General features: G+C 53.2%; 4 protein-coding genes across 4 annotated transcripts; 1 reads left to right on the top strand and 3 right to left on the bottom strand.

Moving 5' to 3' along the window:
• Nucleotides 1–3,146: 3,146 nt before the first annotated feature.
• Nucleotides 3,147–6,713, bottom strand: PG997_009545 (uncharacterized protein; the record flags this gene model as incomplete). Its single annotated transcript, XM_066813860.1, has 1 exon — nt 3,147–6,713. The coding sequence occupies one exon, from the start codon at nt 6,711–6,713 to the stop codon at nt 3,147–3,149; it is 3,567 nt and encodes a 1,188-aa protein (XP_066665822.1).
• Nucleotides 6,714–7,405: 692 nt separating this feature from the next.
• PG997_009544 (lipid-binding protein) lies at nt 7,406–8,746 on the bottom strand (the record flags this gene model as incomplete). The annotated part of the gene is given in 6 exon segments (XM_066813859.1): nt 7,406–7,762; nt 7,777–8,031; nt 8,144–8,308; nt 8,376–8,509; nt 8,560–8,619; nt 8,647–8,746. 6 exon segments carry the CDS (start codon nt 8,744–8,746, stop codon nt 7,406–7,408), a joined length of 1,071 nt encoding a protein of 356 aa, XP_066665821.1.
• A 1,881-nt stretch (nt 8,747–10,627) lies between these two features.
• PG997_009543 (uncharacterized protein) lies at nt 10,628–14,254 on the top strand (the record flags this gene model as incomplete). Its single annotated transcript, XM_066813858.1, has 3 exons — nt 10,628–11,227; nt 11,322–13,265; nt 13,367–14,254. 3 exons carry the CDS (start codon nt 10,628–10,630, stop codon nt 14,252–14,254), a joined length of 3,432 nt encoding a protein of 1,143 aa, XP_066665820.1.
• A 1,332-nt stretch (nt 14,255–15,586) lies between these two features.
• PG997_009542 (serine/threonine-protein phosphatase PP-Z) lies at nt 15,587–17,307 on the bottom strand (the record flags this gene model as incomplete). Its single annotated transcript, XM_066813857.1, has 3 exons — nt 15,587–15,616; nt 15,685–15,837; nt 15,895–17,307. 3 exons carry the CDS (start codon nt 17,305–17,307, stop codon nt 15,587–15,589), a joined length of 1,596 nt encoding a protein of 531 aa, XP_066665819.1.
• Nucleotides 17,308–17,390: the final 83 nt, after the last annotated feature.

Below are 17,390 nucleotides of genomic sequence, written 5' to 3'. Positions count from 1 at the left end.
CAAGGCGGTATTCGCAATGGCACGTTGCTGCATAGATCGGTGTCCTGAGGTTTTGGAGCACATGTAGCCCACAGCATCGGCTAGTAAGTGAACCAACCTTTGAAAAACCATGGAAACCTGGGGAAACCAAAGAGATCCGACCCCGTTCTCCGGTTCCTAGGTTTTGCCGGATCTGCTTTCGAACCATGTTGGCTGCTGGGAAGTTTGGCGGCAAGGTAGAGAGAGACGGAGATGGGAGTCGGGACCAAGGGCAACCATATGCAAGGAACGACAGAAGACGTGCTCTGATTGGTCAAACTGCACTTCCCTATCAACCGCCAATCTGCATGGACTTGAGTTGCAATGCCGGGAACGATTTTGGTCTCATCATCGATTGAAAGCCTGATGAAACCACAACAACTCGTCACTCATCCATACCGGAACCACCATCGCGTCAATTGCGCTCCAGCCTATTCCACTATCGCAAATTCACCAAGCGTCAGGAAACAGAAGAGTGTGCCGCGCATGAGTACACGCGCCATGCAGTAGCAAAGTATCATCCAAGTACCCGAGACAAGTCGAGAACGCGACTCATCGCGGCCAATTTTCCATTGTCCGCCTTATCTGCAATGTCTTCCTCGTCGGACGAGGTGGCACACCCGAAGGCCCTTTTCAAAGGCCGCCTGAAGCCGGCGCAAAAGCCCCCAATCGCCACTGCTTCATATACGGTAGCATCTGCAGGCCAGAATGAAGTGACCATCCGGAAGACTTCCCATGTGAAAAGCCTCGGTTAGAGCTGATCCCCACAGGAGAGATTCACATCAGTACCTCGCTAACGGGATGGCAAACAGTCGAGCCCACGGAGATATGGTCAAGAGCTGTCGCTCAACCCTTCGTGGACCCCAGCGTTCTGGAGCGCCGCACGCGCCAGCAGAAGATGGCACAGTGACAAGTCTGCTTGCTCATTGCCCAGCAAGTGCAACGTTGCTCGGCATATGGAGCAATGCCTGCACCATGCAGTTTCACGGCCGCCGCCATATGGGGAAACGGGCTTGGTGAGACCTGACCGGTGCAACGCCGTCGTATAAGCTCCGTTCGGGAGCTGACGTCAGGGGCGGTGGCCCATCTTTCAAGCCGGTCCGAGATTTCCGTAGGATCAAGTCTGACCGAGTCTCGGGTGTTGCTCCGCCCCCCATGTCACAAATTGTCACCTTACTTGCCTCCTGTTGGGGGCGGAGAACCGTAAAGAGACCTCCCGTGGCGCAGCATCTGCACTGCACACATTCTGATCTAAATAAAACGTGGTGCATTTGGAGATGCACACACACACACACACACGCACATCATCGCGCAGCGGCCCACCACCAGTGCACACGCGATTTCTCGCCCACGTTCATAAGCGCCACCGGCACGGTGTTGCACCTCCACTGGATCCTGCTTTTTGGCGTTTGATGGTGGTGGTATAAGATATCCATCTTAACCAGATGATGACTGTCACACAAAGGGGTGGCAGTGCTCGGCGGGATTGCTCGGAGGATTCGCGGCACGGGGCCGCGAAGTTGCCGTCCAAGTCCTTGTATCCAAAGGATTCTGCAACAAACATCGGATGGGGCATGGCACGTAATTCCGGAGGGATTCGTTTGCCCTACGACGCAGCGGTCGTGGTGCCGATGGTCCTCTTGAACATGATTTCTCCGAAGTACTGCCAAGTACACAGTTTATTTGTCTCCCTTACCCTCGAAGCGAACCACTGTAAGCTGGTGGCCCTATACACAGGCATTTTTCAATACAACAGTATGCCCTTGCCCGAAGCCTACCATACCCCACCCTTGTGTAATCTGATATATGTGAGCTATACTGTGTCCCAGACCTACTAAGAATAGCCAGGATACCACCAAACCACGTGGATGGTGGAGTGGACCCTGGACCTCGCCTGCTAGCATCGGATGAATCGCGTGGGTCGTGACAAATGATACCCTCACGAGCGGGCAAGATATTTCGAGAGCTCAGGATACCTTTGTATCGATGCTCCATTTGCCGGGGTCCGCGTCTGGGTTGCCACGTGTTCCGGGTAGTCTAGCGTGGCCCATCTCAGATGAGAAGGATGCTCATCACTGGTAGCCCAACTCATCTGTACATCAGTACTTACTCGAAGGCAATGCTGGTGTTGTCTCGATACATCTCCATACCAAGAGGATATGTACCGGATATCGACAACGCGCTGCTCTGAGTAGTTATCTCCTGTAGTGCAGCTGTGATCGCAGAGGCGCCTGCTCGAGGCTGACATCATCCATACATCAGGCTGACCGAGGGGCATGGGTTGCAGTGTCCTCCCAAACGGCCTGTCTGTATCTTGCTGAAGCTGCATGTGAAGCATTCGGAAATGACCGGTTTCATCGTCTTGGCAGTATAATGTATTGTATGTGACGTTTGCCAAGCTGTTTACATAGGTAAAAGTGACGAGCAAGAGAAGATGAAAAAAAGAGCAAATTTAGGCAGGTTCATAAAACGAAAAAAGAAGATGAAAAAGTTAGCATCTCTTGGTTTCGATCCAAGGACCTCCGGGTTATGAGCCCGGCGCGCTTCCCCTGCGCCAAGATGCTTTCTGCTGCTTCAGCTGCTGCTGATGGAAAGACTGGGCGTATGAGTGCCCTTATTCTTTGGTGGTTGACGAGGTGTGTGTGTACCTCGTGAGCTTTTCCATAAGTTGGGATATCTGGCGATAATCATAAGTGTGCATTGTGCGGTATTGTGAGTCATAGGCTCGTGGCTGACCATGGTACGGTGCGATAAGCCGTACCCTGAAAGCAATCACAGGGTGGGTTCCAACTTCCAACCTTAGATCAATAGTATAGGGGCCTGATGTTGTTTAACGACAAAGATCCCAGACATATGTGCCTACATGAAGACAATGGGATACTAATTGGATATCACAGCATTGTAGCTGGTTAGGGGGTAATAGACGTCGGCATTATCACCGGAATGACCTCGGCCTGCCGCCAAACCAGACCTTGCCAACATGGAGTTGCCTCAAACAGACAGCTTGGGCAAAGGATATAACATAGAAATAAACCATGATACGACTTTTCACAGAAGTTACGATACTCAAACGCAAGTAGACATGCGTAGGACACTGAGTGCCATTACTAGGTACTCAAGTTCCGTGTCTAAGTCAGGGGATCCCAAACCTCCAATCCCACACCCGCGACAATGACCTTACCATCCGACAGCTGTTCCAGATCGCCAGCATCAGCGATAGCGCTATGCCTGGACTCGATCAGCTGGATCTTTGCCCTCGCGGTCGTCCAGTCGACAACCCGCCACTTGAGGACCCGCTGGTCATTGCTTATACTAACGATCGTTGCTTGGTCCTGGTCGAGGCTGTTCTTTAAGATGGCCACGCCTGTTATGGCCGCCCCGTGAGCAGGCCGCACGATGTGTTTCTTCCCGAGTACCAGCTGGCCCGACTCGCTGTCATGTTGCAGATGGGAGAAGGCTATGGCGTTGTCGTCTCCGCCCGTGACGACAAGATAAGACGGGCGTCCTGCGCCACTGATTTCGCGAATGTACAGAGATTTGACTGTGCTTTGGTGTATCCTACTGATGGTCAGGGCAGTAAACTCGGCTACATCGCCGCCGTTGAGAGCTGACGGAATAGGGGCTTTCCAAACTCCAACGCGGCCGTCTGTAGCAGCTGTCAATACCTCCAGGACGGAGTCATTGAAAGAGAGGTGCCGAAGCTGGAAGAAACACGCGCCGGTATAGGACCCCCTTGCCAATAGACGGAACCCATTATCTTTCGAATAGCTGTACGTCTGTAAGGTCGAATCAGACAGAGCCATGGATATCGCGAAAGAGCTATTTGCACCAGCGTCTTCACCCAAGAGTTGGATATCGAAGTCCATGATTCGTAAGTCGCCAATCTCGCTCTTGTCGGTGAAAGTAGCCTCGCAAACCACTGCGACATCCAGCTGATCGTTCTCTAGCGGAGTGACCCTCCAGACAAAAAACTCCTCGATGCCGCCACTGCTGAAGAGGTAGCTCTGTTCATGCCACTTGAGCGTCTGGATTCCGGTAGTATGCTTCTCCAGAACAGTGATGCACCGCAGATCGCTGCCGGGGCCGTAGCGCCAGAGCCTGATGTTGGTGTCTTCTGCCCCGGTAGCCACAAACCGACCAGAGGAAGCGACGGCGCGAATCTCGCGTCCATGGCCCCCTGACTTTAGCGTGCTATGCGATGCCTGCGACTGCGAGAAGACACAGAGCTGTGAGGTTTTGGTGAAGACGAACCTGCATCCCTCCGAAGAGGAAGACAGCGGCGTGTAGGCGAACATTCTGTGCGCGCCGCCGCAGTCGGCCGTCACAACCTCCCGGCCTTGCGTCTCGTTCCAAACCACAAAGTTCTTGCTCCGGAATCCGCAGAGCATGAGGTCTTTGCTGCCATCAATATTCTCATAGAACCACGCGCTCTCGATGACGGGCCCAAAAGGAGGCGAGGTCTCATGTAGTAGTTGACCTTGGAAGTGCTCGTCCACAATGGTGATCCTGTGTACCCTGTATTTTCCATCGCGGCTGGTCGTGAGAATATCCATAGCACCTTCGCTCTTGTACGAGGGAAGTAACGAGATTGACGTGATTGCGTCTTTTGTGGTGGCTTGGTACCGACACTCAAGCGCACGATAACCCTTGTCATCTGATTTCAGTATTGATACCCGGCCGTTCCTTGATCCCAAAATGATATGCTTGTTGCAGATAGCAGCAGTCGTAACAGCAAACCCCCTTTCGAGGGCTAATTCTGTCTTCGTTACTTGAGCATTATCCGTGGAGCTGCCGTCCATGACAAGGAGAATAGCGACTGGACTCCCAAATGCAGTGGCAAGAAACGACGGTGATTCTAATAAACCAATCGAGGACTTGGTATCAGTTGGAAGCGTAGACAATTGAGCATATTTCGTCTTCCTGGAAAGTTCAAACAAGCCCTCCACTTTTCCACGAACCTTTGCAATCGGTTCTATAACCGGAATCGCGTGATCGCGGTAAAGGTATACAGTGCCCGATGAAGTACCTATCAAGGCAATGCCAGCAATGCCTGAGCTTGCAATGACAGTGTATGAGTGCAGAGACTCGCGCACCTCGGGGACGACGGACACTTCGTCCCATGATATCTCTGGTTTGAAAATACCTCGGAAAAGACGGCCGGAGTTCGTGATGGCGAGCAGGCAAGACTCGGAGACGAAGTTGAAATGATTGAACGTCTCCTTAACTTTCCGCACCGTCGACTTCTTCTTTTTCTGTCCTTCCGGTGCTTGGCCGGCTGGGTTCGACGAGGTGACGTCCGGTGTAATGGCAGGGGCAGGGGTAGGAGGCTGGATGTCACTTCCAGTAACCGGGGGTGAAGTTTCCTCAGCGGGCACTTCGTAAAGACATCTTGTGCTTGCAACTTGCGAAGCTCTGACAAGAGATATCCGGCCATCCGAACCTCCGGTCGCAATCAGTAGGCCGTGAGCAGCATCCCAAGTCAGTGCACGAGACCATATATGCTTTCCACTGTGGTTGTGATATGTTGCCTGGTGTGATAGCCGCGTTAGTTGCTTGGGATCCGCAACGGTTGGTCCGCTACTCCCTAGATTCTTCACCGAGGGCTGTAGGTCATGGAGGGACAGCTCCCATTTTTGTACAGTCGCATCTTCCCCAAAAGACCATATATCGAGTACAGCCTGATCGGATGGCGGCCCGGGCATCGCCTGAAAAGAGAACTCTACATGCCAGATTCTTGACGCATGTCCCATAGCAACAGCTAGACACCTGCCAACATTTTGACCCTCGCCGGCAGCCGGAACGATGCTGTCCCCAAACCCGGTTTCACGAGCAGCCGAGAATGCTTGGAAGTGCTGGATACGTTGACTTGAACGGTCTCCGCGGACTTCAGTGATGTCCCAGATGCGTATCGTCCGGTCGTCGCTGCAGCTCGCGAGCAACGTGAGGCTCTCTCCATCGCCGAATGGGATAGGGTGGGAGATACTGACTCCGAAAATCGAGCCTTCGTGTCCGGAGAAGATGAAGATTATTTCGCTGCTCAGCTCAGGCTGCTGCTCTGTCTGGATGCGGTGCTTCCAGACAACGATCTCACCAAAGACGGTGCCTGAAGCGACGAGGATGCAGTCAGGGGACTCCCACGACAATGTTCCAGAGAAAAGCATTGGCCTGGACGGCGAAGCGATCTTGCCAAATGTGATAGTTTCGGAGCCATACTCAGCCTGTCCCAGAACCAGTTCGTTGTGTGCAGTCAGCAAGGCCAGAGCGCCGCTGGCGTAGGGCGACAAGATACCGCAGAGCACCCGGTCAGGGGCAGTCACTTCTGCCGATTTCCATGACGAGGCTGCATCACCAGAAACAAGCTGCTCGATCGAGGCGTGGGGCACCACAGAAACAGAAGTGCCGCCCCAAAAGAGGACCTGCCGTTGTTCCCGTCGCCCTCTCGGGCAGGGCAAGATGGCAATTCCGTGAATCGACTGCGACTTGAAAATAGGGGCTTGGCCGCACAAGCGCGATGACTCGGCATCGTACACCCTTAGGTGGTTGTCTTCACCTGCAAGAAGATAGCGCCGCCCGTCGGTCTCGGATGTAAAGAAAGCGAGGGCAGTGACCGGGTTCAACACAAACTCCCTCCGCAGCTGCAGCGCATGACGGTCATTGTGCCGCCGCGAGACGGTGTTGAGATCACACGAGGACATTGGAGGATACCAATGCCTCGTCAGTACCTAACGCAGGCGGTCTTGGCGGGTTAAAAGCGCCAATTTACCCTGTACCTTGGCCTGCCCGCTGCTAGTTGACTTGGTCGTACCTATCTGCTCATCGCGCATTAGGTACCGAGTAAATGCGACTTCACAGATTCATCAAAAGGAATATCTACCTAAGGCGCTTGCTTGAGCACTAGATGTTGTGGGATCTCTTCATCTGTGGGAATGGGTTTATTATGACGGCTGCATGACAGCCGTGACTGCTCCACAACACCTGCCAACCATCACCATCTGCAACTCCGTCGACAACCCGTTCTTTGAACACTTGTGGCCACCATACGTCAGTACAAACATGGGGCTGTGACCCAATACATGCCGTAGATGTGAGAGACTTGATTTGTATTGAGAAATAACTTTAGTTTTACAAGACGATGGTCCCCAATCAGCAACCACCCGGGAAGAGTCGTCCGCAGCATTGAATGAACTGTTCCAAAAGCCCATCCGTACATAACACCTGTCAAAACCTTTCCTTCATTCCTGGAAAACCCATAGGAAATCCTCGATTGAATTTCAGAAGCTGTTGATTTCATTGTCTTTCGTGTTTCTGTATTAGACATTATTGAAGCCCATTACTCGTAAGATCTATGCCTAGGCCAGCATCGATCGTATTATCTTGCAGGCAGATCCTATGCAGCCACTACCTCGCTTCTTCCACGGTGGTGCTCGCCATTGAGACCGCTGTCGCTGTCGAGTGCAGAATGGGCCGCTTCATCCTCTTCGTCCTCGTCGTCATAGTCATGACCCTTATGATCGCCAGCCGCAACCCACGAGTCCCGGTCGTTGAGAGGGGCATCCTGACCCGACAGATCTAATCCTTCGCTGCGAGCCTTGATGTTGTTTCTGCGCCTCGTAGATAAAGTGCGGGCTCTGGTGGACAGCTTGGATGACACCGCGGCGTTGGAGGTAACCCAGTTGGTGAGGGCGTCCTCACAGTCTTGGATGATAGCCTTGCTGGCTTCGTAGCCATCATAGGCAGCACGAGTCTCGCCGGGGTCACGGGCGTATCGTCAATAAGCTCGAGGAGATGCTTTCCGAAGCCGGCAATGATGGCGACCTTTTCGCAATGCTCGCGCAGGGCGTCGAACTGGTACGTGTAGGCAGACTTTATCTTCTCACGCGTGATGTTGGACAGCTGCGCCTCGGCAACAAGCGACTCGGCTTCGGCTCGAACAAGTTCCTGCTCAAGGACCACAATCTTGGGCGAATTGGGCTCCTTGTACTTGAGCTGGGCAATATTGTCGGTGATCTTTTGCTTGCCTATCAAGAATCGGTGTGTTAGTATTGGCGATGCTGTACAACGAGGCTAAGCACCACTGGTGCCACCCCAGAAAGAAGGAGCACTTACGATCTCTGCTAGGCTGCACCGAAGCTTCAATGTTTCTGATGCTCTTCATGGTCACACGGTACTGGTCGTAACGATCGACGTATTGATCTTCCAGTTCTCCGATCTCATAGAGAAGCACACCAAGCTTGTCTGTAACGTCCGAAACATCCTCATCACCAGCTTCGCCCCAGATGGAAAGTTGTTGCTGATCGATGAGTTAGTGGTCTATTCGACGCTTAAGAAGGGGTTGAGAAAATGCGGCTGCGACGTACTGCCACTTCCATGCGTTCCTTGGCGACGGTTTCCAAGGAGCGCATCACGTTCTTCTCCATCTTAACGAGTTGTGTCAGCTTCTTGGCCAGGTCGGGGCCAAATGCGCCCGCGGCGTTGCGGCGGAGGGCATGTCCTACTTCACGTTAGTTGTTTGCGACATCGTTGCGACAAAATGCGACGCACCAAATGTGCCTTTGCCAAATAGGCGACCGGCCTTGGTGGTTGATGGAGGCGGAGGGGGTTCTAATCAAGGCATTGCGTTAGTGACACCTTTCGTAGATACAATGATAGGGCACCCCAGGGGATGCCATACCTGGATCTGCGAGGCAGTCGGCGCCCTGGTCTGGCGCATGGAGTATGTGCGATGCATCTTGGCGAAAGCTGATGGTGATCAAGCGTAGAGGCGGTACCGTGTGGCTGATTGACGAATGCGAAGCCGAAGGCGTGCCTCGTAGATGAATTGGCCTTTGGTCGTAGTGACAAAGGCTCCTGCTGATGCACAAGGTCGAGTCGCGCAGCTGAATTGATGCGAGTTGACCTATGTCGATCAAAAGCGGGCTGCGTTTGTACTGGGGAAGTTGGCGGATCAGCTGTGATAGAGATAGCCGATCGTATTAGTAGTGGCAAAGTCCGCAAGGCTGGGTAGGGTATATGGGGTATAAGTATATCTGTAGACAAGTGAAGGAGAGATTTTGGGTGCGCGAGAGAGAGAGAATGAGAGAGGAGGGGTGGTTTTGGGGGTTGGGTTGGTAGTGAAGGCGGATCGTCAATGTTATTCGTTTTATCCAGCGGCGGGAGGGCGAGAGACAGAGAGCTGTAGGCTGTAGCGCTTTGTGCATGTACGTAGTCGATGAGATGGGACGACCACTGACAGCACCGCACCACCCAACAGAAGCACGACGATTGATGGAAATGTCGGGACGGGAAGGCACTGGATCCTACGTCATCATCATTGAAAAGGGAAGAGTAGCGCTGAAACGGCGTCGCTGGGCGTCGGACTGAGTCTGATCCAGCGGTGATCCAGCGGGCTGTGGTGTTGCTAAGTGCCGATCGACCTCTGATTGGCCTCCTGCCATTGGCTCAACTGAGCTATCCAGGCACCTAGGCTTTCCAATACTTCGACTGCCGTACCACAGCATGCCGCATGTACCGCACCTCCAAGAAGGTGAAATTGACACCATTGAATTCCGTTCCATCACCACGGCAATGATGACCTCGCTGGGTGAGACAGAGACATGCACTTTTCCTGATGCGGTCCTGGAAGGAATTAGGGTATCATCGCACGTCATCTGGCTGCTGGCACAGAGACCCTCAACCCTCTCTGCATTCTTCGAAGTCCTACATCAGAGCTACATCACCGTCGTCAAGGGAGCACGTAAATCGTGCACAAAATCTGGTCATAACCACAGCAACTCGAGGGTATTATTCAAACAATCCAGACAGATGTACGTCAATAATGAACTTGATCTACAACTGCCTAACCTACTACTGTACTTGAAGTCGCTTGCATCAATTGAAGGGAGAAGTTTGGGCTATCAGTCAGCACGGGCATATAGCCAGCCACAGGCATCTGCGCCACACCTCCATTGAGTGACAAGTGACGGAGGAATTAAATGGGGCCGGCCGACCGTGAGACAAGACGCGATCGCTTCGCGTCTCCTGACATAGTGGCTAGTACTCCCATCATCTTTCCGCCGCTGAGGTTGACGATCACCACCGTTTGTCAACCAATTCTATGAATACCTTGATTGGACACCGACCAAGTTTCGAGAAAGGGTCGCCTGCTCTTTGGCTGTCCATTTCGTTCATCAGGTTTGGCTGTTATCTGCGCTTCTTTTCTTGGACATTTTCATTACTTGCACTTGCAATCGAGGTTCCATCGACGCTTTCTGTCTGTTAATCCAGTCTGCCACTTGGAGACTATAGCATAGTGTCACCGCACAGTTGGTACCGAGAGCCGGGGATTGATCCATTATCTTGCATGCAACCCGTTGCATGCTTATATCTCTTGAACTAGACCTTGAGACTTTCCGAGCAGCTCCTATGCACATCTAAACGTAGTAAGATGAGGCGCTGCCAGCATTGATTGGCCTTCTCCTGTACTCGTCACATCCCATTGACCTAAGAAGTCGAAAGAAAGGCCAGAGGGGCTCGCAAGGTTCAGCCTCGCATTTGTCGGGCCATTGCGGCGTCGAAGTTTATTTTATCCTGACGCGCTGCTTCCCCGATAAGACCTCTTAGTTTGGACGAAATGCGTCCCGCCCAGGACTCTGTCGACCTCACCACGCTCTCATCCACCGACGAGTCGGAGATGGTAGGGGTCCCAGCTTGTACTCCCCGGAAACAGACATCGCAGCCATTTTCTCAGCCCGGCTCTCGCAGCCGTAAACCAGGGACTCCTTCTGCACCACCGGCGCAGCTGCCCGCTGAAGCCGCACCTGGTTCGCCCACTACAGCGTCGCCTCTACGAGGCAACACAGCCTCGGCTCAAAAGGTCAAGGAGGAGACTGCACCAAACCAACTACCTTTGAGGACCGGCGTTGCGGGCAAATCTGCTCATCCTGCCATGTCGCCCCCCAGCCAGCAAACTCATCAACATACCAGTCACCGCACTCCTAAGGCCCACACGCCCAAAAAGGCCGAGTGGACCATCGAAAAGTTGGAAAAGCAGTTACGACAGTTCAAGAAAGAAATCGAGGATGACGGCGCTCGTTTGACTGCTCGTCAAATCCACTTGGCTTGGAAGAAGGGCGCTCCATCGCAGCCCGATATCGCCAAGAAGAACTGGTTTTCCGAACTCAAATCTAAAGCGATGGAGCCCGGCAAGGGGGCCATGAAGTTCAAGACCAAGGTATGTCGCGCACCAGCGTATGGCCATGCCCATCCGAATAGTACACACACTGATATCGTTCTAGCAACTGGGACCCGGCCGTTTGTCAAAACAGGAAAAGCGGGAGCATTTCCAGGTGACCTGCATCAAAACTGAAGTTGGACCTGTTCCCAACTATAACTTCCATCATGTAGAGATACAGAAGAATATTCTGTCGCCCAACACAATGCTTAGCTTCGTGCCCCATTTGCGAGATTTGGCAGATGAGGAGGAGCCCCAATACCGGCGGTGGCTCGAGAATCTGGAGAGCATGGATAAAACTTCTGGATTTGCTACTCTCAGTCGACCAGAAAAAGTCCACAAGACCATGCAGAAGGAACACAGCACCATTCTGTTGCTGTATTTGGACCACTGGCTGGACAAGCTCGGTCTTGAAAACTGCACAAAATCTACCCTGATTCGGTACATGGCAAGCCAGACCGACGCTGTGACGCCTCAACAAAAAAGCAGTTTGTTGAACTCCTATAACGACGATATTGGGTCCCCGCGCACAGCGAGAGCAGTCAGCATGTTCACCGAAGCCTTCGACAAAGTCTTTGACTCGGCAAAACTCGACAAAAGAGCCGTTACTTTACGCGATGTGTTGCTACTCGACAAGTCGGTCGATACTATCGTCGACAACAAGAAGTGGATGAAAGATACTCCAAGCCAGGTCAAGCCTATTGTAGAGGATACGACCGTGGAGTCGTTTCTCGAGACTTACGCCTTGCTTGGCTGCTTGATCTGCTGCAGTCACTCTTGTGAGCATGGGGAATATGGCGTTGATAATGAAAGGAAACGGTTCTCTATCGAAGTTGTTGGTGGCCTCGAGCCTCTGCTTCGCAAGAAGGCCATCAAGGCTGCAAAGAAGAAGGGCGATGGCAGCCCAGTGGCTCGCAAAGCTGAAAAGCCATGCGGCCAGGACTGCCATGTGTATGGTCCGCGTGGGACACGGGCTAAGCCGTGGAGCGAAACCGAGACAATGCTGCTGAGGACTTTTGTTGCCACTCTCTGCGATACCAACATTCCAGTACAGTGTGCAACAGCTGTGGCAACCGGCAGACCCTGCTGGGACGTTAATCGCCAATTTGAGAAACTCGATCTCAAGCCCACGTTCGAGTCGCTGCCGCCACCAGTGAAGGTTAAGTCAGTCAACTGGTACGACCGCCACAAAAAGGTGCTCATAGGCGATTGGCAAGAACAGACGATTACGCATGAGCACCAACGAAGAGATCACTTCGACCCCTGCTCTCACGAGGGACCTTGTGATAGCCGATGCCCCTGCGTTCAGCACCGTGTCATGTGCGAACGCTTTTGTCGATGCACCGCTGAAACATGCGCGATCAAGTTTACAGGCTGCGCTTGTCACTCTCTTGGGAAGTCGTGTCTTCCGAATGCAAAGTCAAAAGACCAGAAGAGCTGTATATGCGTCCAGCTCAACCGCGAATGCGACCCGGTCCTTTGTGGCAGTTGCGGTGCCCTAGACCGCGCGAATCCTCGAAATGCGGATAACGATCACCTCTATACCACGGGTTGTCAGAACTGTGCTCTTCAGCGAGGCAAAGCCAAGTCTCTTGTCCTTGGTAATTCCATGATTGAGAACTGTGGCTACGGTCTTTTCACGGCACAAGATATCTCCCAGGACGATTTTGTCATTGAATACGTCGGTGAGCTGATCAGCCAGGATGAGGGAGTTCGCCGAGAGGCTAGGCGGGGTGATGTGTTTGACGAGGAATCGAATGCATCTTATCTGTTCACGTTGCTTGAGCAGGAAGGCATCTGGGTTGATGCGGCTATATATGGAAATCTAAGTCGCTACATCAACCATCAGGACGATGCCGATAAGCGCGGATTAGGATGCAATATCACGCCCAAGATCCTGTATGTCTGCGGCGAATACCGGATCAAGTTCAGCGCGATGCGCGATATCAAAGCCGGCGAGGAACTCTTCTTCAACTACGGTGAAAACTTCCCCAACTTGACCAAGAAACTGCTTGACGAGCAGAAGGAGGAAGAGAAAGTCAAGAAGCGCAAAAGCAAAAGGAAGACTTGGACAAGCCCAAGAAACCTAGGGGTCGCCCGCCCAAGAAGCGAGGGCGCAAGCCAAATAACAACAAAAAGGCGTTTGCGGCTGCCAAGGTCGACTCAGATCTAGACGACGATGAGGAGAATGCAATGGAAGCACAGGCCGAAGAAGACCCGTTTAGAGACGAAAAGCCAAAGAAACGCAAACGCGCTAGGGTCGAGGATGAGTCGGAAGAAGAGGAATATCGGCCTGCGGCAGTCAATTTGGATGCTCCGGCTCGTGGCGGTAACCGTAGACGATTTGATACCAAAGCCGCCACGTCGAGCAAGCCCAAGACGGACAATCTCTTCACCAGAGCCCACCTGAGCAAAAACCGCCCTGATGCTTCCACTGAGCCGGAAACAGATGACGGTCCGTTGCAGTCTACGCCCAAACGGCGTGGCAGAAAGGTACGCAAGGTCATTGCCGACGATCATGACGATGGAGAAGGCCACGAAGAAGGCCCGGTTGCACCGGGCGCGAGTGCGAGTGTCGGTGCCAGCGCCACCCGCCGCAGTGGAGGGAGCCAACGTTCTACTCGTCGCCATCCGGTAGTCAGTCGTCCCGTGATGGGCGGTAACGCCGCCCACGACACTGACTCGGACGAGCACGAGGATAACACTCCTAGTCGGAAGCGTACCCGTCGCGCCGTCAGGCACAACGCCCTCGAGTCCAGTCCGCTCTCGGTGCCCGCAGCTGACGACGACATCGACATGGTTCGGCCTCGCAACAGCAACATGGCCACGGCCCGGCGCACCTCCGAGGTCAACGACAGCGAAGACGACTTGAGTGCCCTGGGCGGCGGCGGCGGTGGCCGACGTAGCCGTGGCCATGCTGGGAACGATGACGCGGATGGCGGGTCGCGGGCGGCGGACGACAGCGACGGGAGTAATGTGATCGACCGCACCCGCGTCCGGAGACGACCAGCGAGATATAGCGACTAGTTGCGAGCAAATCTTCGCCGGGTACATTGGGGGTTTGGGGAGACCGGGTGAACGACCGTCCGGCCGACCTGTGATTGTGTGTAAATCTGGTGGCAGGTACAACACAACATTATAAGGGCCATTCTAACAATGCCTCTGTATCCATGGTGTCTAGACTCAGGAGGCAGTAACAGAGTCGTATTTTCTTTCCTGCCGCCGTTGCCAGATTGGAGGCATATTTCGGCAAGCACGTCAAAGGGGAAAGAACGTAACTCGTCTTTGCCATCACGTACTTAATCATTCTATTCGAGACAGGCGAGGAGGCTGAGGACAGTGAGATAGGAGTGGAGGAGGCAGTCTCCATCTAGCCCCGGCGTTGTACAGTAGTGCTACCATATAATAAACAGCATCGGTTTCCTTCATCATACATATTTTCCGGTATTTGTTCTCAACCATTGTTTGACTTATATATCATCAACAACCCATCACCCGGCGGGGGTTCATCACGAGTGTAAGTTACCAGGGCACTCGTACAGCAGGTGGTCAATCACCTAGAAATATTGATCAAGATGGATTCAGGCACCAAAGTTCCATTCATTAGCTACTTTGTTACTCCAGTCGCTTCTAGAATGAGGAATAAGTAGCGTCGTTGGTCTACCCTCGAGAAAAGGGGAGGATAGATAGTAAGAAACTCGATTAGTATACATCAGCAGCAGCAGCACAATTTATCTTCTACAAGTCCCAGCATCCTCCAGCAGCCACCGTTCGCTCTCGAACCCCCTCTCGCAATGCTTCATTGTCCGTGTGGGTGAGAAGAACCCTCTGGGCATTTACGTTTGCCAGCCAACTGTCCCCGCCAAAACAAAAAACCATGCCCTCTTCTGTGAATGGATCGTACCGCGGCCTATTTCCGCGGTATAAGTATATGCAGGACCACGGTTTCTACTGCAGTGTGCCTCGCTATATGCGTATGTATGTGTGGAAAGCATGCCCATTCTCTGCCGACAGGACTTTAGGGCAAAGTGAGGAAAGGCCATTCCAGGTCTCCATCCTCGCTATTGAACATGGATTTTTACGTCCACGCCCAACACTGTTCGCTGTGGTGCGCTCGTAAGCTGCCGTAGACCCAACTCGGCTAAAGATCGTCTGGCGCCACCCCTGGTCACTGGGCGCATCATGAAATATGATGTCCCTGGTCCACTCGGGACTGACTACGCTCTCCTAATTCAAAGAATGTCCGGATCCATACACAAGTGAGTTGGCTGGGCCAAGCTCTTAGGCAAGGCAACGGTCGTCCGATACCTCGAACCAGTGCACATCTGCTTAAGCTCGTCGTCTATCACTGAGCTTACGCTATACGCTCTGGGGGTATACGTTCGCAGGCTACAAAATTAGGTCAGTACAGATGCTTGCCACGGCCGTATAGCACACGGTCGAACTAATAGACTTACAGGACTATTCAACATTGTGTTGCGCTTGTTCCTTCCTTTCTTGATGTGACTCTTCAAGGCGGAGGAGTCCAGTGGCTTGAGGAGCTCGAAACTGCATAGGAGCTCAGACGACACTGACATGACGGCTCCCCAGTTGTCAAACTCGCCACAGTACTAGATGGGATGGTTAGCATTACACCTTCACATGATGGTGGCGCCTTGAGTACTTACGTTTGGTGCGCTGAAAACAGTAACGAGGACTCTGTCGTTAAAGAACTCGTAGCCATCCTCAACTACCATATGGGCCCGGCAGACCAAGTCGAAATCGTGCGTGGTCAGGAAATCGGTAATGACCTTCTTGCCAAAGCAGTAGCTGACACCACGCTCGTTAGCCTCCCAATCTTGTTCCATATCTGCCGGGTCAGACCACAGAAGATCGTTGAGGAGGCCATAGTCAGGGACGTCAGTAGGCCGCGCTATGTTACGAATATCATCCATATGACTGAGGGCTGGCGATAGACCACCGTGGACACAGAATATCTTTCCTGCGACAATAGCTGCGATTGGCAGGGTGTTGAAGCAGTCGATAAAAGTCTTCCAGATCTTCACGTTGCAGCGGCGTTTGCACTCATCGTAAAATCCGTAGACCCTGGTAACGTTGGCGCATTCGTGATTGCCCCTGAGCAGGAAGAAGTTCTCGGGGTATTTGAGTTTGTAGCACAGCAGAAGCAGTATCGTCTCGAGTGACTGCTTGCCGCGATCGACGTAGTCGCCAAGGAATAAGAAGTTGGCGTTGGGTGGGAACCCGCACATCTCGAACATGCGAATAAGGTCGGTATACTGTCCGTGAACATCTCCGACGATCTTCACCGGTGCGTCCAGCTCGAGGAGAGCTGGTTGGGAGAGAAAGCACTCTCTCGCTCGTTGGCAGATTGCCACGATCTCGGCGTTCTTAAGACACACGCCCTTGGTAACCTTTCCAGCATACGCAGCATCTAGTAGACGCTTGATGAAGTCGTCTAGATCAATGTCCTTAATGTCACCCATAGCGACCCCGCCAGGTGGTACCTCGTCGGGATTTCCTTCGGCAGAGGCATTCTGGCCATTTCCGGCCACACTGTCCTTCCTAACCAAGATCGACTGGCCTGGCTTCCCGGGTATTTGGGATCCCGGGTTGACGCCGCCCGTAGGGGGTTGGTCGGAGACATGGTCGACTTCCCCGCTAGCCTGGGCAGCGGTGATATCGGCGTGGCCTGCCTTCATAGAGGTGGAGTGGATTGGTGATGGAGGCGGTTGCGTGTCGTCGAGAGGAGACGTGAGTCCATCTGGCGACTGCGGCGACTCGGGAGACTCTGGACCGATGGTGGAATCGGAACGACCAACCCTTGATCTGGAGCTTCGCCCCGACTTGACGGAAGCGGCATCTGACTTCTCCACAGCCGCAGCAGCATCGCCGTTAGATAGTAAGGTCGAGTTCCTGGGGCTGTCCGTCTTGCCGCCTCCTGGAATCTTGGATCGCAAGGAGCGAAAGGAGCGGGTGGAGTCCTTGGTGTCTGATCTGCTAAAACTGGGATAAGACTGCAGGTTGTCTCCAGGGCCGCTGCCCTTGGAGGAGCCTCCTTCTTTGGAGGCCTGATTTCCCATAGTATGTTTCCCGAGCGTCTATTGAGTGCAGGGTTATATGTAGTAGGAGGCCGGAGGTGCGCTTCGTGGTCCACCGAGGCTGT

Source organism: Apiospora hydei (genome assembly GCF_038363865.1).
Source record: "Apiospora hydei strain CBS 114990 chromosome Unknown utg000007l_segment0_segment0, whole genome shotgun sequence".
Taxonomy (NCBI): domain Eukaryota; kingdom Fungi; phylum Ascomycota; class Sordariomycetes; order Amphisphaeriales; family Apiosporaceae; genus Apiospora; species Apiospora hydei.
The sequence above is the reverse complement of the archived record's forward strand: the minus strand, read 5'-3'. Positions and strand labels throughout refer to the sequence as shown.